The sequence below is a fragment of the Rattus rattus genome, chromosome 11 (genome assembly GCF_011064425.1).
Source record: "Rattus rattus isolate New Zealand chromosome 11, Rrattus_CSIRO_v1, whole genome shotgun sequence".
NCBI classification, from domain to species: domain Eukaryota; kingdom Metazoa; phylum Chordata; class Mammalia; order Rodentia; family Muridae; genus Rattus; species Rattus rattus.
Window position 1 is genome coordinate 1,889,814 of NC_046164.1, and position 22,316 is coordinate 1,912,129.

The following is a 22,316-nucleotide window of genomic DNA, read 5'->3' on the forward strand; positions in this document are numbered from 1 at the left end:
GATATGGGCACTCAAGCTGCAGGTCCCCTGCGGTCCAGACACTGCCAACAACTGAAGGGACACAGTCAAAGAGCGCTCTGCACCCAAATCCCATGGGAGGGAGAGCTAAACCTTCAGAGGGGCAGACATGCCTGGGAAGCCAGAAGAGACTACACTCTGCCCACATTTCTGACTCTAGAGGAAAACGCCTAGTGCCATCTGGGCCCCTGTGCACAGGACCTGAGAAAAGGCTGGACAGGCCCTTCTGGTTGCTGCCCTCAGGGAGAAGTGAAATGCAGCACAAGAGGAGTGACTTCAGGCCCAAGATGAGAGGAAAAACCAACTTTTCTGCTCCAAGTGACCTGCCTGGTGAACTCAGGGCACATGCCAACAAGAACAGCTGAAGACCAGTAGACAGGAAAGACTACACGCCTGAAAGCAGAACACTCTGTTCCCATAACTGGCTGAAAGAAAACAGGAAAACAGGTCTACAACACTCCTGTCACACAGGCTTATTGGACAGTCTAGCCACTATCAGAAATAGCAGAACAAAGTAACAGCAGAGATAATCTGATGGCGAGGGGCAAGCTCAGGAACTCAAGCAACAGAAACCAAGACTACATGGCATCATCGGAGCCCAATTCTTCCCACAAGCAAACACTGAATATCCAAACACCCCAGAAAAGCAAGATCTAGATTTTAAATCACATTTGATCATGATGATGGAAGACTTCAAGAAAGATTTAAAGAACTCCCTTAGGAAAATGCAGGAAAACATAAACAAACAAGTAGAAGCCTATAGAGAGGAATCACAAAAATCCCTGGAAGAATTCCAGGAAAACACAATCAAACAGGTGAAGGAATTAAAAATGGAAATAGAAGCAATAAAGAAAGCACAAAGGGAGACAACCCTGGACATAGAAAACCAAAGGAAGAGACAAGGAGCCGTACATACAAGCATCACCAACAGAATACAAGAGATAGAAGAGAGAACCTCAGGAGCAGAAGATTCCATAGAAATCATCCACACAACTGTTAAAGATAATGTAAAATGGAAAAAGCTACTGGCACAAAACATACAGGAAATCCAGGACACAATGAGAAGATCAAACCTAAGGATAATAGGTATAGAAGAGAGTGAAGACTCCCAGCTCAAAGGACCAGTAAATATCTTCAACAAAATCATAGAAGAAAACTTCCCTAACCTAAAGAAAAAGATGCCCATAAACATACAAGAAGCCTACAGAACTCCAAATAGATGGGACCAGAAAAGAAACTCCTCCAGACACATAATAGTGAAAACACCAAATGCACAAAACAAAGAAAGAATATTAAAAGCAGTAAGAGAAAAAGATCAAGTAACATATAAAGGCAGACCTATCAGAATCACACCAGACTTCTCACCAGAGACTGTGAAAGCCAGAAGATCCTGGACATATGTCATACAGACACTGAGAGAACACAAATGCCAGTCCAGGTTACTGTATCCAGCAAAACTCTCAATTAATATAGATAGAGAAACCAAGATATTCCATGACAAAACTAAATTTACACAATATCTTTCTACAAATCCAGCCCTACAAAGGATAATAAATGGTAAAGCCCAACACAAGGAGGCAAGCTACACCCTAGAAAAAGCAAGAAACCAATCCTCTTGCAACAAAACAAAGAGAAGACAAGCAAACAAACATAATCTCACATCCAAATATGAATATAACAGGAAGCAACAATCACTATTTCTTAATATCTCTCAACATCAATGGACTCAATTCCCCAATAAAAAGATACAGATTAACAGACTGGATACATAAAGAGGACCCAGCATTTTGCTGCCTACAGGAAACACACCTCAAAGATAAAGACAGACACTACCTCAGAGTAAAAGGCTGGAAAACAACTTTCCAAGCAAATGGTCTGAAGAAGCAACATGGAATAGCCATTCTAATATTGAATAAAATCGATTTTCAACCAAAAGTCATCAAAAACGATAAGGAAGGACACTTTATATTCATCAAAGAAAAAATACACCAAGATGAACTATCAATCCTAAATATCTATGCTCCAAATACAAGGGCACCTGCCTACATAAAAGAAACCTTACTAAAGCTCAAAGCACACATTGCACCTCACACAATAATAGTAGGAGATTTCAACACCCGACTCTCATCAATGGACAGATCATGGAAACAGAAATTAAACAGAGACATAGACAGACTAAGAGAAGTCATGAACCAAATGGACTCAACAGATATTTATAGAACATTCTATCCTAAAACAAAACGATTTACCTTCTTCTCACCACCTCATGGTACTTTCTCCAAAATTGACCATATAATCAGTCATAAAACAGGCCTCAACAGATACAGAAAGATAGAAATAATCCCATGCGTCCTATCAGACCACCATGGGTTGAAGCTGGTCTTCAATAACAATAAGGGAAGAACGCCCACATATACATGGAAGTTGAACAATGCTCTACTCAATGATAACCTGGTCAAGGAAGAAATAAAGAAAGAAATTAAAGACTTAAAGAAATGTTCAACATCTTTAGTCATAAGGGAAATGCAAATCAAAACAACCCTGAGATTCCACCTCACACCAGTCAGAATGACTAAGACCAAAAACTCCGGCGACAGCAGATGCTGGTGTGGATGTGGAGAAAGAAGAACACTCCTCCATTGTTGGTGGGATTGCAGAGTGGTACAACCATTCTGGAAATCAGTCTGGAGGCTTCTCAGAAAATTGGACATTGAACTGCCTGAGGACCCAGCTATACCTCTCTTGGGCATATACCCAAAAGATGCTCCAACATATAACAAAGACACATGCTCCACTATGTTCATAGCAGCCTTATTTATAATAGCCAGAAGCTGGAAAGAACCCAGATGCCCTTCAGCAGAGGAATGGATACAGAAAATGTGGTACATCTACACAATGGAATATTACTCAGCTATCAAAAACAATGACTTTATGAAATTCATAGGCAAATGGATGGAACTGGAAAATATCATCCTGAGTGAGGTAACCCAATCACAAAAAAACACACATGGTATGCACTCATTGATAAATGGATATTAGTCCAAGTGCTCGAATTACCCAAGATGCACAGAACACATGAAACTCAAGAAGGATGACCAAAATGGGAATGCCTCACTCCTTCTTTAAAAGGGGAACAAGAATACCCTTGGGAGGGAATAGAGAGGTAAAGTTTAGAACAGAGGCAGAAGGAACTCAGAGCCTGCCCCACATGTGGTCCATACATATACAGCCACCAAACTAGAAAAGATGGATGAAGCAAAGAAGACAGGAACCAGATGTACATCTCTCCTGAAAGACACAGCCAGAATACAGCAAATACATAGGCAAATGCCAGCAGCAAACCACTGAACTTAGAACGGGACCCCCATTGAAGGAATCATAGAAAGGACTGAAAGAGCTTGAAGGGGCTTGAGACCCCATATGAACAACAATGACAACCAACCAGAGCTTCCAGGGACTAAGCCACTACCCAAAGACTATACATGGACTGACCCTGGGCTCCAACCTCATAGGTAGCAATGAATAGCCTAGTAAGGGCACCAGTGGAAGGGGAAACCCTTGGTCCTGCCAAGACTGAACCCTCAGTGAACGTGATTGTTGGTGGGAGGGCGGTAATGGGGAGGGGGGATGTATAGTGAGGGGAACACACATAGAGAAGGGGAGGGGGAGGGGCTGGGGGATGTTGGTCCAGAAACCGGGAAAGGGAATAACAATCAAAATGTAAATAAGAAATACCCAAGTTAATAAAGATGAAAAAAATCTATTCAGAATTTTAATAACAATGCATCACTTATAACAAAGAGCTAACTTACTTGGCCAAGAAATTTGGACACATTTTCCCAATATACGCCGTGAACAAAACAGTTTTTTTCCATTGAGTAGAATTCCAAACAAAAAATTCAATTCCTTTTCTAGCCTTTACCCAATTACTTCATAGAAAACTAACTCCATTTCATATTTCTAAGCATATCTCCTGCTTTATGCTTGGTTACCATGAATTGGTCAAATACTTTTTCCTATTTTTATAAATGTAGAAACAGAAACAGGTATACATTCATGCACTTCAAATAATTAATTGATAAAAACTAAGAATATTCCTTTAAATCTAATATTTCAAAAGAATAACAAATGCAATATCTTTGAAATTAGAATAAATTCATAAATTTATGAAGAAAGTCATAAATCCCAGTAATGCCTCAGAAAAAAAATAAACTGACCCCAAATAAGGAGAGCAAAAACTGCTTTTATGAAGGTGCTAGAATCAAGAACAACATTTGATTTTTGAAGAAAAAGGCATGAGCTGGAGGACTACATGCAGCAGACATATCAGAGACAAGTGTAGCCTTATGAGGGGAGTGTACATTCCAGTGCGTTGATCTCTTGTGAGAGACCCATTTTTTGGTTCTTGGATACTTGTTGGTTTTCCTGCAGGAATATAAGGATGAGTTTTGCCCTTATCATGTTGGTACATACCACCTACGCCATGTTCAACTTGCTTCTGCTTAACAGATGCCACTGTACATTAAGAAAGGCTGGGTACAATTTCTAATTATTAATGTACTTAACTTACTCAATCACTATAATCTATCAAAAAATGTCTAGCATGCCAAAGACCTGCTTTGACATCCAGGGGATAAACTGAGGCAGGCAGTAGGGTGTGGTATCGGTGAGCTGGTCAGTGCTGATAGCAACAGAAGGGAGCTGCTGCCCAGTGCAGCCAGCAATTAGAGAAATGACTCAGCAGACTTCTCTCTGAGGAAACAAAGCTTCACTGGGGCCGGCACTGCCTGTGGCCAGCAAAAAACTCTGAACCCTTTTAACTCTTAGGGACCAGTGAGAAAGAAAAGGAAAATGGGAAAATTCCCTCATTCGCACGCGCGCGCGCGCGCACACACACACACACACACACACACACACACACACACACACACACACACACACACACACACTGAGTGGATAAAGCAAAAGGCAGACTACCAATAACTTTATACATACAAATACATACATGCATGCATACAGACAGACAGACATATATGCATTCACACATAAAATGGAACAAAATTCTCGCAAGCAGGCCCCAAGCATATTACACATACACATATATAAATACACACATACATACATACTCACATATACATACATACATATATATATACATATATACAAGTTCCATCAACTTTTATTTTTTTGTCCATAGCTTATATATCCCAGCAAAATCTTTCAAACTGTATAGAATTACTTAAAGAGATCAAACACTGTTTTTGAGTTATGGTGATACAACCCAGTGAGGGGCTGGAAGCCCTCAGAGTTGTCATGAGAGTCTTAGATTAAGGGGGATGGAAAGACAGTAAGCAGAGAAAAACTCCGTAACATCATGAAGTCTTCAGGATACATAGTCCTCAAGGTTGCTCCTCTCTGAGTCACACCCATCGTGACTCTGCTAACCGATATGACCCACATTCCATGAGATTTAAAAGCATCTGTCTTTCCTCCAGCTTCATCCTGGGCAATAATCAATAGGAGTCCTGCACCCAGCATCCTTGTGACATTGACAGAAGGAGAGAGAGAGGATTTCCAGTCTGCCTCATCCTTTTCTTGCTGAACAGCCCCTCTCGGACTGAGCTTCCCACACAGCATCTAGGATAATCCAGCTTTTCCTATGCACTGAGTACGGTGGAACTGGGCAGAGAATACATTTCTTGATTGAAAACTCCTATTAAGTTCAGAGATTGCATGAACATTTAAATCAAAGATTTAATTTTTGTCTTCACATTATGTACGTAAGTCTATCAAACCCGCATCACTGTCTGGTAGGCGTTATATTCACTGTTATTGATATATTTTTCTAAGAAAATGGTACATAGGCTGCAGAGGTTTCAAAGAGTCCATAAGCAAAAAAAAAAAAGAACATAAAACTAAAACCAATTAAAAGGCATAGACCTTCAACAAAATGCCTAGACCTTCAAGACCTTCAAGGCTAAAAGATGTCACTTGTAGTTTCATAAACTCCTTTAATGAGTCCTGATACCCAAGGTAATTTCAGAAACAAAATTATCTTGCTGATGTGCCTTGATTTTGCACAATTTAGACATTTCCCCCTTTCATGGTATGTACTTCTTGATGCCCAACTCCATAATTACATTGTTGAAAGTTACTTTCAGCCTTAAATTTTCTGGTCTAAGAAATTACTCAGCCCTCATAATGTTGCCTACTTGTTTCAGTCTAATCCCACTGGCTACTCAGTTTCCTAACTAAGGCATGTCTCATTTTAGCTTGGGGCTGGAGGTATGTCTGAAATAAGTGATGTACTCTCTGTGAGGTCCCTGAATCAGCTGAGCCCCAGACAGGCAGTGACTCACTGAACATGCTACTCACTGGGGCCACACTCTAGACTGCAAAGGGAACACGGATCTCCCCACCCGATCCTAGAGACGGCAATGACATGAAATTTAATTCTTCCTCTGCACAAATAGAAACAGTTAAAGAGTGACCTGCAAGTTATCCTAAAATAATATCTAGGAGAAGTAGAACAGGCAATGCCTGAGGTCTATCACATGCTATGGAGCTGCTTGAAATTTTAACACTCCTCTACCAACAAAATGCAAGCTCCTTAAGGGCAAGTGTTTTCGTACCTGGAAACTGAAACAGTGTTCATGAACATGGTAAGTGATGGTTTGGAAAATAAATTAGCTAGGGCCAAAGAATTGGCTCAGTGATTAGGAGCACTGACTTCTCTTCCAGAAAACCCAGGTTTGATTCCCAACACACACATGGTGGCTCACAATCACCTATAACTCCAGTATCAGGGAATGCAATTCCCTCTTCTGGCTTCTGCTAGCATCAGGCATACACATGGCACACAAACATGCAGCAAAAAATACCCATGCACAATTTTTAGTAGTTTGATATAAATTGACTCAAAAACAAAGAAGATGCACTTGCTAAGGAAAGGTCGTAAGAATAAGAAGTTACTTCAATGGTCAGCCAAATGGTTCATCAGATAAACCAATGCACACAGGTACACACACACATACATATACACCACAAACACATACATAGCAATAGGTGGAGGAGGAAAGAAGAACAGCTTCCTTTCGTGTCCTGCCACATTTACATTCCATTAATCCTCAGTCTTAACTTTGACCATGCCTACTGTGCCTTGCTCATCATGTGTATTCTCCAAACCTACTTAATGTCTGTCTCTCTCCCCCTTTGTGTGCACACTCACATGTGCATGTCTGTTTGTGTTCATATGAGTGTGTGTATATGTGCGTGTGGACTTACATGCATGTGTATGCACATTTGTGTGGAGGTCAGAAGACAGGGTAGTGTGTCATTCTCCATCAATTTCCACCTTATTTTTCAAGATAGGACTTCTCACTGAACCCAGAGCTCACCAACCAACTAGACTCAGACTAATGACCTCCAGGAATCTGCCCCCGTACCACAGGTTACAGACAAAAGCAGCTGTGCCCAGCTTTTACGAGTGATGGTGATCCCAACTCAGGTCCTCATGCTCACAGGGCAGGTATTTTACCAGCTGAATTATCCCCTACCCTCACCTTTCTTTTTAATGATTTTCTCTCCATTCTTCAAAACTCATCCTAAAAGTGACCTCTTCTGTAAAACCTTCCCTGCCCCCAATCAAGAGCTTTTTTTCATACCTGTACACACTCCTATTGTTAAACTTACTACACATGCTATTAGTGTTATTAGTGTTAGTTATACAGTGTTTCCTCCATTCCTACCAGATTATCTGACAGTCATCAGTATTAGCAGATGAGTAGAGTTGTTTAAAGAAAAACTTAGGCAAATGCCTCATCATCTCTAATTTTCTATCAATAGACATTCCACATTATATAGAAAAGACAACACTGCATGTCACATGGCCTTCAGTATGAAATTTTGGCAGACAGATTCATAATTGATTTCATTTCAGATATTACTGAACAGACCTGGCCTGGTCTGAAGCTCAGGTTCTGGAAGCCTGTGGATAGATGTGACCTGACCATCTTATGAGAGAAGCTTCAGTAGCTTCCTCTCTGTGACTTATATCACATTATCTTTTTCATTATGTTTGCTCCCATGTGAACTCCTCATGTTTTTCCATTAATTTATTTATTTCCTTTACACCCTGATCGAAGCCCCCTCACCCTTTTTCATTATTTAAAATCAAGCAAGTTATTAAAGAATTCTTAGAGGCAATTTTTTCATATTCATTTAAATCTTAGATATTTTTATCTTTTTACTATTCCTAGAAGCAACACCTCCAGCAACATATGCAAGAAATCTCTTATGAGGATATTTGTTGTAACATTTATAATTCAAAAATAGAATAACAAATTATCTATACATCAAAAAGAAAGTATAACACAATTTAACCATTAAATTTGTAAAAATTAATCTATGTACACTGACAAAGCTCATTGTTTTCAAAAAACAAGTTAGGTTTAAAGAAATCCATATACTAACCATTATTTTTATAATAAATACAGAGAGCCCTATATTTTTGCTCTCTTATATGATAAAACCAGTAAATTCAAAAATATTTTGCAAAAGAGTTGAAAGTAAAGACAATTGTCTTTTTTTGTCTGCACTTTTTAAAATTATATAGACATGTCTCCCTAAAATACCCTCTAGTCAGATCATAGACATTGGGTAATACAATGTCTGCTGCTAATAACCCAGCTAATGAAGTGTTGGGAAATGAAACCAAATGATTTCACAGACAGTTTAGTCCTGATTGGTCTCTCAGGTTGTCTGTCTCCTGTAGCTGAGCTTAAATTCCTTCTACAAACACAAATCAGCAAAAGATAAATTTTGCACCAGAGTAAAGTGGAGAAGTCATCTGGATTTCAAGTGTCATTTTGCCTGGTAGCAGAAAGGTAAGATTACTTCACCATATTGCAAGTAGAATGGTCATTTTTAAATGTCATCTTCTTTCTTAAGCTAGAAAAAGTGAAAGGGTAACATAATTTTGTTCTTCTAGGTAGCAAACCGAAACATGAAGACCGTGGTTCTCCTGCTCTGTCTTCTAGGATCAGCTCAGTCATTGCCAGTAAGTGTGCTGTGTTTGCTGTACGTACTGACCAGCCAAGCCATGTCTCTTTACAGCCATTTATCTCTTTGTGCCTTTCAGGAAAACCACGCTCTGCTATGACCCATTTTTAAGCTTCCTAATCTAATTTTCAGAAAATATGGTAAACTAATAAGATGTTACTATGAATTTCAATATTTTGCATTTTTTAAAAAATGCACCCACATTGTCATGGAGAATTTTAATTGTCTTAGCAAAGCAACAGAGCAGACCTGAGCAGCAGTGTGTGTAACTATTTTATGTTCCAAAACAAAATTATGATTTTCTTGGGGACTAGTTATTTGATCATGACTAAAAAAGTAAACCATACGTTTTGATTTTTCTACTTGATAAACAAAGCATCTAAATCAGATAAACTCTTAGCTAGGAGTGTGAGATGCACATTATAAAATGGTGAACTTTTTATTTAACACATATCATTACGAGGTATTTTAAATGGGAAGAGGGTTGGTGTTCCATCCACACTTCAGTTGTCCTAAGTTACTATACAGACATAGAAATGGAGTGTTCCATCTGTGCATGGAGTTCTCTTTGGTCACGATGTGTAAGACAGATAGGAATGAGGCAATAGATCTCCTGTGATCAGTCTCGGGTGGCCCTTCAGACTCACCTGTGCAATCAACAGCGACTCACTGGAAACTCTCTAGACAACGGACGTGCCCCGATTGCTAAAAACACAGGAATGAGGGCACGACTAGGGAACATGATCCCTGACAGAGTTCAGTGGCTACATGTATCAAATCACTGTTTAGGAAAAGCTTGTAAAAATTTCTGTGAAAAAAAATGAATGAAGAGGAAGAAATAAAACAGAAATGGCCAGCACATTATTAAGAAGTTCTCAGGACTAAATCTTTGAAAACAAAGCAAAAACCCTTAAATGGCCCAGGAGCTGGTATCAGTCTTGCCCTCTGGGATACATCCAACAACAAGCACACTCTGAGGTCGGACTGGAGCACAGGGCTTAGTGTATTCAGGAACTGGACTCACTGCAGTGGTCCTAGTTCTGACTCTGACACTCACCAGATGACCTTGCACAGGTCTTCTCTCACCTACAAAACATTTAAAAAAAGTCACACAGATATAACATGGGGATTGAAAGGTCACTTTCACCATGAGTTCACCAAATTTTAATACAATGGAATTATTCTGGCCAGGAAAGACACTGAATTCCCATTACATGATTGGCATGTCGCATACAAGCCAAAAGTGGGAAGCCTTACAAAAAAAAATGCCACAGGATTCGTGGAAGTTTAATTCAAATAATGTAAAGAAAAACAGAGCAAATGTGCATAGAACTAAGACTCCAAGTCTAACACAAGGCCTGGCAAAGGAGAGGAACAGTTGCTGTAGATGTCGGGGCCAGAGACCACTGGAACCGGACTTGTCCTGCCTTACCTCTCTCCTCTTCACCCCCTTGACTTGGTAATTTCCTCGTTTCTGACTCTGTCTCCAGCTAAGCATAAAATATGTGAGGACTTAACTGCTCCAAAAGACCTGGAGTCTAAATTCATAGTGGTTTTTTGGGGGGATGACCTGTTACCTACCAGATATAAATGGATAAAAACCTCAAGCACACTCCTCCTGCTTTATAAAATACTTATATTTGCAGAAGCAGCTGAGCCCTGCTTTGGGAGCTCCTGCAACAAAACCGACTCCAGGTCAGGTGACACCGCTAACTCAACAGCAACCAAATCAGGTAAGTGCCCCAACAATGACAGAGATTTATAAACCAGAAAAGAATGCATATTAAGACGGCAATTTTTTAAAAATCAAGATTTGCACAGTGTCGAGTCTGAAGAGGGGAGAAGTAAGAAGGGAATGATCTTTTGTGTTTAAACGAGAAAAGCAAATCGGCTGCATGCTTTCTCCTCGTGTGTGAGTCAGTTACACGAGCAGGGCTTTGGCTTAACAACTAAATACACAGAGCTTTGAAAGGTGAATGGTGCCCCCTGTTTACAAAACTGTGACCCTGAGATACTGTGACATTCCGTGGGATTTGGAAAACAAACAAACAAACAAACAAAAAGGAAACAACAAAGACTAAGAGTTGTAGAGAAAGATGACAACCACAGCTCCTCTCCTGCCTCTCTCATCTTCCTTTCACCCCTTCTCCCCCACCCGGTGTGCCACCCCCTTGTGGCACACATGTGACATGTGTGTCTTCCTCTATGGACTAGACTGGCAGGCCCTGGGTCCTCCTTTTGCACCTCCAGCACAGATTTGTAAATCCATGTAAATGCACATAAATGTGGGCTGCAGCCCTTCAACTCGGGTCCTCATGCTTGCACAGCAGATGCTTTAATCCACGGAACCTCCCAAGCCCTCTCGTGGTTTTCTTAAGTTTCGTCTCTGCCAGTGAACTGCTGTGTTGCTGTAAAGCCTGTTTGTTCAAGGTCTTTTTAGATGACCTTGAAAGTCGTGCTATCTTTTACCCTCAATGTTCCCCACTCTGCTATAAGGGACACTGCTGGCCTTGCCTTTGTCTAGATGCTGAAATATCAGTCAATGGTATTAGAAGTTCAAGCTGCCTCTTCAGTTATTAGACACTGTAGATCATTCAAATCAAATCATCTACGTCCTTAAAGAATCTGTAACTTATACTATTACAAATATTCTTTAGGGAAAAGAATTTAAAAAAATGGATGTGCACAATGAAGTACTAAAACAAAAATATTGTAACTAAATAATTACCATAAATAAATCACCCGATAAAACCCACAAACTTGGCATACTGCTAGGCCATCCAGAACAACACAGAAAAGGAGGAGGCCTCATGCAGACAATTTGAGGGTAGTGAGAGAGCTTGAACCTTTGCCTTCATTGATTTCGATGGGAATACATACCTTTGGAAGCAGTATAATTACCTGAGACTACCATTGATGCTGCCATAGAAACAGATAATCTCTAACACCCAGTTTCAATGCCCTGCAGGTTTTTCCTTCCATAAGTCTAATACCATTAACACAGCTGCTCACTCTGGGGTCAGACCTGCCATTGGTAAGTACTCTTTTATATCACCTTACTCCCTTATTTAATAAATAGGGCACGTGACACTGAGCACGGAGAAGAGTCAAGAACATAGAGAAATGTCTATCCACAGTGCACATGCACACCTATTCCCTGGACATGGGCAGGAATAGGAGCAAGAGGAAAGTCAAAGAAAGTCAGATGCACCCTATAATTCCTTGAAAGCTCCTAATAAATCCCTTATTGATTGACCTCATTCTCACCTTGAATCCTGACACCTCTTCTCTAAGATCCTGCCCCAATTTCTGCACCAGACCTTCCTTGATGTTCCCTACTAAATCTGCAAGCCACATAAACACTATGATCACTATTGCCACCTCTAGGATGACCAGAAAGGACAAGAGTTCTCTCTGCTCATAGAACATCTGTAAAGATCCTTCTGCATGGGGAAGAAAAATGTTTCCCTCCTGATTCTGCTCAGTGTTCAAGTTTAAATATTCTATTAATCCATGCTCTGGACTAGGTGTTTTACTCTATATCTTGCAACTTTGCCTGGAAATACCTATGAAAAAATTCATTTCCCAATGGAAAAAAATTCAGAAAATTTCCAAGAACCATTATTGTAGCCAGAAAGGGGTAAATTACCTAAATGATCTCAGAGATGCCAAAGAAAAATATTTCACTCCTGGAGGAGGGGGAAAGATGGGACTTGGAACAAAAGCCTTAAAGCCAGAGTTTGAAGCCCAGAAACTACATAAAGGTAGAAACAACGGACACTGAAATTGACCTCTGAGTTCCATAAATAAATGCTGTGGCATGAGAATAAATAGGCGCTTACTTTGTTATCTTTTACTTTTTAGTTTAATGTAGGAACTTGAGAAATGACTGGGTGGTTAACAACACTTGGAGAGGACTTATGGCAGTATAACGTACAGAGGACTCAGTGCCGTTCTTGCAGACGATCTGAGAGTCAGTTCCCTGAAATCACATAGATCAGCTCACAACTTCCTATAAAGCCAGCTCCAGGAGGTCCAAGGTCCTCTTCTCTTCTACTTAGAAACCCGAGCGCGTGCACACACACACACACACACACACACACACACACACACATGTATACACAACACACACACACATGTATACACAACACACATGCATACATGTAATTAAATATGAAAAATCTTTGGAAAAGTCAATGTAGAGGTTAGAAATGGACCTTGTGCTAAAAAATTAAATGACTATCTTAATATCTTCTCTATAATTAATTACACACATTATAGAACTGGGGAGATGGCTCAGTGCTTAAGAGCACTGACTGTTCTTCCAGAGGCCCTGAGTTCAATTCCCAGCAACCACATGGTGTCTCTTCTATGATTGGATCTGATGCCCTCTTCTGGTGTGTCTGAAAACAGCAACAGTGCACTTGCATACATTAAATAAATAAATAAAGTGTTTAAAAAATTATACACACAATAAAATATTATGATTTATGGAGGAAATTCTTCCTTTGGATGCATTTTTATCTTTAAAAATATGCTTTAGGGCCCTAGATGCTCAAACTGAAAGAAACATAATGAAAATCTTCTTTGATGCCCCACAGTTCAACCCTGCCACCATGCCACATGGCACACAGACACTCCCTTTCACCCTGGGACCACTGAATGGACAACAGCAGCTGCAACCCCAGGTAAACTGAGGCAAGGCTTCCTGAACTCTGAGGGCATCTTCTCTCAGCTGAAGCCACATGGATGAAGGAGCCCATTTCAAAGTGCTTGAATGCAGATGATTTGTAGGTGTTTGTTCTACTAAACACAAATGGCTTAAAACGTTTCCCTGCCTTAAAATAGTCACTTGCAATGTTACTTTTAGTTACTGCGGAGTTCCCTGCCATGCACATACTCTTGGTTGGGGAAAACTGGGTTGGTTTTTTCAAATTTTTGCCATCTAACCTCATGTTACAACGACATCTGTATAACTAAATCTACTGTTAAATTGAGGATAGTTCCTTCTGAACTCGTTCTTGGCTTTTGCAAAACAAAGACTTTTTTTAAAATAAGAATCCTAAGAATAAACTTTGCCCTCTGAAAGAGGTGAAAAAACACGAGCCGCTTTAATCCGTGATGCTGGTATAATTCACATGCCGATTGCCCAGCTTCAGTCAGGCTCAATTGCCTCAATTACTCCACAATAACCATTGAAACATGAAGGAATCGAATGTGCTGTGAGCTAGGGCTACTGTGGGGAGGGGGAAGGGAAGGCAAGAGAAGGGGGAGGGGTGAGTCACAGAAACGCACTTTGGCAAATGGCATGCTGCCATCTATTAAATCATGTAGTGTGGTGGTTCAAAAGTTAAAATATTTGTAAAGAAACAGACTCAACACAACATCTTATTGCCCAGAGAGTCAGAGGCACTCATGAGCATGTCATAAGAGGTTTAGTATAGAAGACTTGACATTACAGATTCCCCAGAGAGCAGGAATGTTAGGTCATTCATTCCTCATTCTCTCTGGGGATTCTTCAATGTCTCTGGGCCATGCTATCCCAAAGCGTTCCCATGGCTTCCTCCCAGGCCAAACTCCACTCCCTCTCATCTTATATAGAGTGGTAACATTTTGGAAGTATATTACCATATACTATACATAGTAACTGGTTATCAGGACAGTCTCAGACACGATCATAATCACCTCCCATTGCTTTCTATGTCCCCCTCCTTGTCCTCCTCCTACTGGTAGCCTTCCTCTTCCCACATAAGGTCTCTCATCTCCTTTCATTTCTCTTGTGTGTGTGCTCACGCATATGAATAAGCATAAGCATAAGCTTAATGAGGTTAACTTACAGATGCATAGGTAAGGTATTATTTATAGGAACATGAGTGAATTACCACTGGTTATGTGACTAAAGAAAATGTCTCTCTGCTACCTCAGCAAACATTAACTGTCTATAGATCTTCATAGAGAGGTGGAGCCTCATGGGCCCCTCCTATGTCCATGATTAAATGGTGACGGGTCCAATCGTAGGTAGAGCTTGTGCAGGTAATGACAGCTGCTAAGAGTTCAAGTGTGAAACAGCCATGTCCCTCCCACAAGACAGCATTGCACAGCACTCTGTCCCTTCCTCCAGTACTGTCATTCTTTCTGCCACATGTCTCTGGTTTCCCCTGAGCCTTGGAAAGAGCAGTATAGACAGCCCATTTAGTCCTGAGCATTCAGTGGTCTTCTTATTCTTACCACTTACATCAGTTATGATTCTCTGTCTTACCTGCTGCCCACTGCCAAAAAGAGAAGCTTCTCTAACCAAAGGCAGTGACTGTGGTACTAATTTATGGGTTTATATGACCATAAATATAAAAAACATAAATATTTATGGCCATGAATATTTAGAAAGCAGTCAAAAATTGGTTCACTTTCAATGATGCAAACCTAGGAACATTGTTTTCATCCTTTAACTATCGAAGACCAATCCTGGGAAGAAACTATTCCAGAACCACATAGTTGCTCGAATCTCAGCTCTGGGTACAGTCTGTGTAGTGTGGCTAAGTTATTTTAACCCCACTGTGACTGACTTTCCTCAGATTTTAAAGCAGGCCTTAATGGAGAAGCTTCCTCTAATGGTTACAAAGATTAAAAGAATAAGTATCTAGAACAGTTTGTGTCACACCGTAAATACACACACATCCATGGTGGATACTTCAAAAAACTTCCGATCAACAACTGAGACAACAAATTTCCTTTACATTGCTCTGCTGAACAGTTAGTTTTCCTTTAAGAAGAGAGTTTAGATTTGTGCTCTCCAAAATTGCACCTACCCTTCCCCACCCACCCTAAGAGTTTGTCGTTCCTGCTGCTTTAGCTGCTGTCATATTTTGCTGTCGGTCAAGAACTGGCCAGCCTCTATAGGAAGATGTCTGCTTGTCACTGTTGGCCTGACAGGCACTGCTGTGCAGCTGGGTGGGAATAGTGAGGTGGAGAGCCCGTCAGAGCCCGTCAGACTCACATCTGTCGGGGTGGCACCTACTGACCTAAAAGCCAACTTGGATGGTTTTTCTGACACTATGGATTTTCTATATAAGCAAAAGTAAAATGTTAATTTTTTCGGAGTAGTAGAAAACACAACTCCTCTTCCATTTCAGCCAGCAACTCATAACAGAACCTAGTCATCCGTACCTCTCACTTCCCTTGACCATCTCAACTGTGCCTGTGGGTTGCTGAGCAAGTGTAACACACACACATGGTCATATTTTTAACAGTGATTTTTGTCCCTTTATTTTTCAGATGTTACCCATTATTGTGGCACAACTTGGAGCTCAGGTAAGACTATTGTTAAACAGACTGATTGTTAATCACCCATGTGCAGAACATCTCTCTTGTCTCAATTCACCAATCGGGCACCAGGATTCTGACTCACTTTGCACGGTGTACGCACTACAATAGAGAGACCTAACTCACCTGGCCCTGGCTGGCTGGCAAGTTGCAGTTCTAAGTTCTTCACAGTACCATTTCCTTTAAAAATGACAGTCTCTTGTAGATGTCATCGTTAACATCCACTCTGAAAATGAGTGATATGCGGCTGCTCTTCTAGCCAAACCCTCAATAAATGAAGCAGTCAGTCATCCCCTGAATAACACTGACAATAATAATAATAATAACCTAATGGGATGAATATGATGACCCATGATGTGGGGGGGTGATTTATCTCAAGTCTATTTTAGTCTTAAGAGCTTGTCCCGGAATGCTCAACTCCCTTTTCTTCCTCTTCCTAGTTGCTTTTGCAAACATTACTCTTAAACTCACTGAAAAAACTACCAAGGCCCAACTCCACATCAGTACCAGCATCAAACAGCAGCTTCATTCCTAAAATCAGAGACAAATATTAGTATAAAATCCCTATAGACTTTGTATTTAAATAGGCATATGTATAGCTTATTAGGCTGCCCCTGAATTTGCAAGCCTCCTGCCTCAACCTCCCCAGTTCTAGGATTAAGGGAGTGTGCCACTCACTACACCTACTCCTACCAGCTCTTTGGTCCACAACTAAGTATAGCTCAAGGAAAAATATCTGACATGCCACACAGATATATATATATATATATGTACACACATATATATATATAGTATAGCATATGCATCAAATAATACTTATGGTGTATAAAAATACAGCTAAACCTTAAATTTAAGACTTAACCAAAAAGAAAAATTATGTAAAGTACAACATAACCACAATTAAATACTACAAGGCCACATTTAAAATTCTATTTATTACATTAATTTGGCAATAAGACAGCTAAGAGGTTGTTATGAGATACTAAGAGACAAGGAAAGATGAAAAGCTATATAAATAAAGGTTTCTATTACATGAAGAACAAACTTGTAGAAAACTTGAAAAGATCATCATATGTAAATCATAGGATTATGTTGCCTTCTGTATTCTCCAGGCTCCTTCCAATGTATATCTATCACTTAATTTTATTTATTTATATACATAATGTATAATATTCAAATAAAGGTAAGTCACCTTATGCAATAACAAACATGAGTAGTCCTATATCACATGCTGACACAAATTCTGTGATATACATACCAGACCATTTAATATATTGTTGAAAGTAAAAATCTTTCTTTAGAGTACTTGAAAGTCTTTGAAGTTTTTAGTTATTTTACATGCATTGCACTGAATCCATTGAAGTTTCTCTAATTGATTCTGTTTATTGTCTTGCTTTTAGGGCGCTCTCCTAAGCTCAGAGGAACTGGTAAAGTCTTTTAAGTCACTACTGTCTAAGTCCTTCTCCCTTCTCCCAGCGTCGTCTGTCCTTCCAGTTCTTTTGACCACAACCCCATTTCCTACGTTCCCTACATTGAACTGCGCATTTTCAGAGCTCCTCGAGTCTGATTACTCCTTCTCATCTAAAAACTTTGTCATCTTTCTTCTATGACTTTCCATTAATTTAACTTTCCTTTGACTTTCTAGATATTGCTGTCAGACTCTGTTAATCTGGAGAGCCACTGCACAAATTTAAACTTTATTCTGATTGACTTAAACTTTTTACTGAAGATTACATACTATTCTCTAGATGTCAAAGCATAGGAATATGAATATTAACTACAGGAAGAATTAAGGCCATTGTAGTTTCCATTTGATGAGATTCTGTCCTACATTTTCGTAGGGGTGAATGAATTCTTTTCTATAAGCAGTAACAAGTGCAGGATGGAAATTAAAGTTTGGATTACTGTGCTATCTAAACTAACAAGAGAAGTGGGGAACTGAGGCAGGTTCACAGAGCATAGTTTTTCAATGCTTTTCATATTATGTATTCTACTGGCTACGATACCCTCAGTAATACTCCAGTCATGGATCAGCATCTCCTCAGCCAACACTGACAGGTGAGCGTTCCTATCTTCCTGTTGAAGGGGCATTTTCACAGAACAAGCTCTTTAACAGATCTCTCACCTTCAGGCCTCACTATACAAAGTACAGACCCATGATGGGGCCGTACAGATAAACTGAGGCTCGGCAGGCTTAAATGATGTGTCTCAAAGGCACCCGAAAAGGCACTCAAAAAGGTGGGTCCCAGATCCACAACCACGTATTCTGGAAGTAGTTTTCAAACATTTTTTAGTTCAATCCACAGTAATAATGAAATTTTCATACAACCCAACATACACACCTGATTTCACAAAACAGTACTTACTCTTATGTAGAATGTGTTGGGATAACATCCAGTCTTCTCTGCTAGTCCTAATTTTTGTATGCCGTGACCCTCAGCTTGAAGTGCTCTGTGCCGTAGTCTGCTCTCCTCATGAAGCAGAGATCTAGCTCTGCCTTCAGGATCTAAGTCTAAGACAGTGCTTCCCCATCCGGGGTCTCCACCCACAGAGCACCTCAGGATGGCTTTGAAAACTAGCTTAAACTCATATTTCCAGCACCTCAGGATGGCTTTGAGAACTGGCTTAAACTCATATTTCCAGGCCCAGCCCAGACAGCAAGCAGAGCCTAACCATACAAACCTCTGAAAAAGAGGTGTTTTGTTTCCAGTAATCTCAGAAAATGCACAGGCAGCTCAAGTACCAAGAGAACGACCTGCTCCTGAACCAAAAACACAGTGATGCCTTTAAAAAGGATGCTGAAGGGACCTTGAAAGGACTTAAGACACAAAGGCAACGTCTGGTTGATAAACTTGCATTAATTTTTCCAATAACTTTTAGTCTTCCTTTTTTGAACTTTTGTGGGCAAAAGAAAGGTTGTCAGGGACAGAGAGCGAGCTTGTGGATTTTGTAGATTTTCTCCATAGCACTATCTCCAGATAATTTCAGACTACCCTTGTGTTATGACTGCCTTGTATTCTGATTCCTTTTTTAAGAAAAGGAATCCAGTAACAAATCCCAACACTGACACCAGCATCAGAGTTGGCCCTGGCAAGGGCATATTTCTGGTGTGATTTCTCTTACTTTAGCCCCTCCCCCTGCCACTTGTTTTCTTTTCTTTTATTGGATATTTTCTTTATTTACATTTCAAATGTTATGCCTTTCCCTATTTCCCCTCCTGAAACCCCCATCCTATTCCCCCACGCCTGCCTCCATGAGGATACTCCTCAACCCACTCCCTCTGACCTCCACACCCTAGCATTCCCCTACACTGAGGCATCCAGCCTTTACAGGACCAAGGGCCTCTCCTCGAGTTGAAGCCCGATAAGTCCATCCTCTGCTACATATGCGGCTGGACCCATGGGTCTGTCCATATGTACTCTTTGGTTAGTGGTTTAGTTCCTGGGAGCTCTGGAGTATCTGGTTGGTTGATATTATTGTTCTTCTTATGGGGTTGCAAACCCCTTCAGCTCCTTCAGTCCTTTCTTTAACTACTCCATTGGGGAGCCCCTTCTCAGAGCATCCACCTTTGTATTTGTCAGGCTCTAGCAGAGCCTCTCAGGAGACAGCTGTATCAGGCTTCTGTCAGAGTGCACCTCTTGGCATCCCCAATAGTCACTGGGTTTGGTGACTGTATATGGGATGGATCCTCAGGTGGGGCAATCTCTGGATGGCCTTTCCTTCAGTCTCTGTTCCATACTTTGTCTCCACGTTTCCTTCTGGGAGTGTTTTGTTCCCTTTTTAAGAAGGACTGAAGCATCCATACTTTGTCTTCCTCTTGAGCTTCTTGTGGTCTGTAAATTGTATCTTGGGTAATCCGAGCTTTTGGGATAATATCCACTTATCAGTGAGTATATATCATGTGTGTTCTGTCCTCCAAAGAAAAGAGATTGGTTAACCTTGTTAAAGTGAGTTATTTTTCCTTTGTTTTCTGTTTCCTTCCCATTCTAGCCACTAGCCTCCCAAATCTTCACGGGCCTCCTTATCCACCCCTTGTTCCCTGGAGCCATTCAGCCATCCGGTCAGACAGGGGCTAAACCAGATGTGCAGAATGGAGCCCTTCCTACAAGACAGGCAGGAGCGAGCCCTGCCAACCAGGCAACCACCCCTGGCCACACAACTCCTGCTGTCACAGATGATGATGACTACGAAATGAGCACCCCTGCAGGCCTGCGAAGGGCCACACACACCACTGAGGGGACCACCATGGACCCACCAAATAGTAAGTTGTGCTAGAGTGGATCATGTTTGTCTCTGAAGGTGGCAGAGAGGGAGATCTTTACCTTGTGCTGACAAATGCAGACTTCGGTGAAGGCAAGTAGCTTTCTTTATTCACAGGCATCAAGGCACATAAAGGAATGGTTTTCCTGGGCTACCAATCCCATGGTATTAACCCTAGAATACATTCAGTTACTGATGTAACACACACACACACACACACACACACACACACACACACACACAAACTTACATGTATGCACACATGAATGTGGGCCAGTAAGCAACTTGGAATGAGCCTCAGAGTTTCTTGCATAATAATGCAAGAAGCCACTGGTAATAGTCTGGCGTTAGCACAGTAGATAAACCACCCATCTGTATTCCCTTCACTGTGTGTAAATACAGAATGCTTTCTTTTACCTGCACCTAAAGCCATTTTGTTTCTTCTAGGAACTAAATAAGTTGTTTCAGATCTCCTCAACCAAACCACATCACAGTTGGAGTTCCACGTGAGTCGTCCTCACTCATCACATGACAGAAAAGGCTGAGACGCAGTGGAAGGTCTTGGGAGGTATAAAGTCTTAAGTATACCTGAAATTTTTCTTGAAATTTCAGGAGATATATTGAATGAACAGAATTCCAAGTTCAAAAGAAAATCATTAAATAAATCCCTTTGTTTTTGAAATACTTTAGTATGCCACTTCAGGCATACCTGGAAAATATGTGTATTAAAATATATTTTGAAAACTGACTTTTTTCTTCTTTGGGCCTGAAAGAAACCTGGGTGACTTCAGAAACTGCATTACCTCCACACACCTTCATGACTTTATGTCCAGAATTCCCTTCAGAAATGGGAGTTTTCTGCCAAAGGAGAGGACAGTTAGCAATGTGAGGAAAAACTCCAGGTCATTCACAACTACCTCATAACACACTCCCAGAGGAAACACTATTTAACTTTTAATAAGCAAGTTATTTATAATAGGTTGTGACAAACAACAGAAACAAACTGGGGCAGGCCATGAGTAGCTCTGGAGCGAAAGCTAGAACTGTAGTAAGGTTGAGAGTAGGAAGCAACTTTGTAAAGCAGTCACTCAGTCAGACCAATGTGACACTCTTGACTTATCCACCTAAAGGCAGAATTCAATCTGGCAAGATTTATAATGGAGATGATGGCAGTTCACCTAGGTTGAAATAGAGCCTCACTTCCTTATTGCACACCACAGATCAGGCTGGTAGCATTTTTCAGAATGCGTATCTGGTCCCATCAGTATTCAACGGACCTAAATATGCATCATGAAATACATTCCATCCCAAGTACTTCAATGATTAAAGATTTACCACTCAGTATTTCATATCTATAGAATCTCACAAACATGCATAGGGATTGGCATGTTTTGTGGTCAAACTTTCAAAAGGAGGGGGGCAGCAAACTTTAGTCTTGAAAACTCCTCGTTTTTGATACACTAAAAGATACTATGATTCCTTCCTCTGCCTCTGCATTAGATGTTGGAGATTTTCACAGTGTAAGATTCATAGGGGTAGAATCAAAAAGTAAAATAACATTTGAACATTATTATAAAAATAGGTTTACTTTGCCAATACACCCAAAGGATCTTAGAGGCATTCCAGTGATCAAATGTTGAGAACAACTTTGAGGATGA

At 40.5% G+C, this 22,316-nt stretch overlaps 1 protein-coding gene across 1 annotated transcript; it reads left to right on the top strand.

The window, feature by feature from the left end:
• Positions 1-8,826: 8,826 nt before the first annotated feature.
• On the top strand, positions 8,827-21,406 carry Amtn (amelotin). The gene is made up of 9 exons (XM_032916781.1): positions 8,827-8,903; positions 9,008-9,076; positions 10,725-10,811; positions 12,047-12,112; positions 13,680-13,766; positions 16,351-16,386; positions 17,799-17,825; positions 20,389-20,659; positions 21,106-21,406. The coding sequence occupies exons 2-9, from the start codon at positions 9,023-9,025 to the stop codon at positions 21,114-21,116; spliced, it is 639 nt and encodes a 212-aa protein (XP_032772672.1). The 5' UTR covers positions 8,827-8,903; positions 9,008-9,022; the 3' UTR covers positions 21,117-21,406.
• The last annotated feature ends 910 nt before the right edge of the window (positions 21,407-22,316 follow it).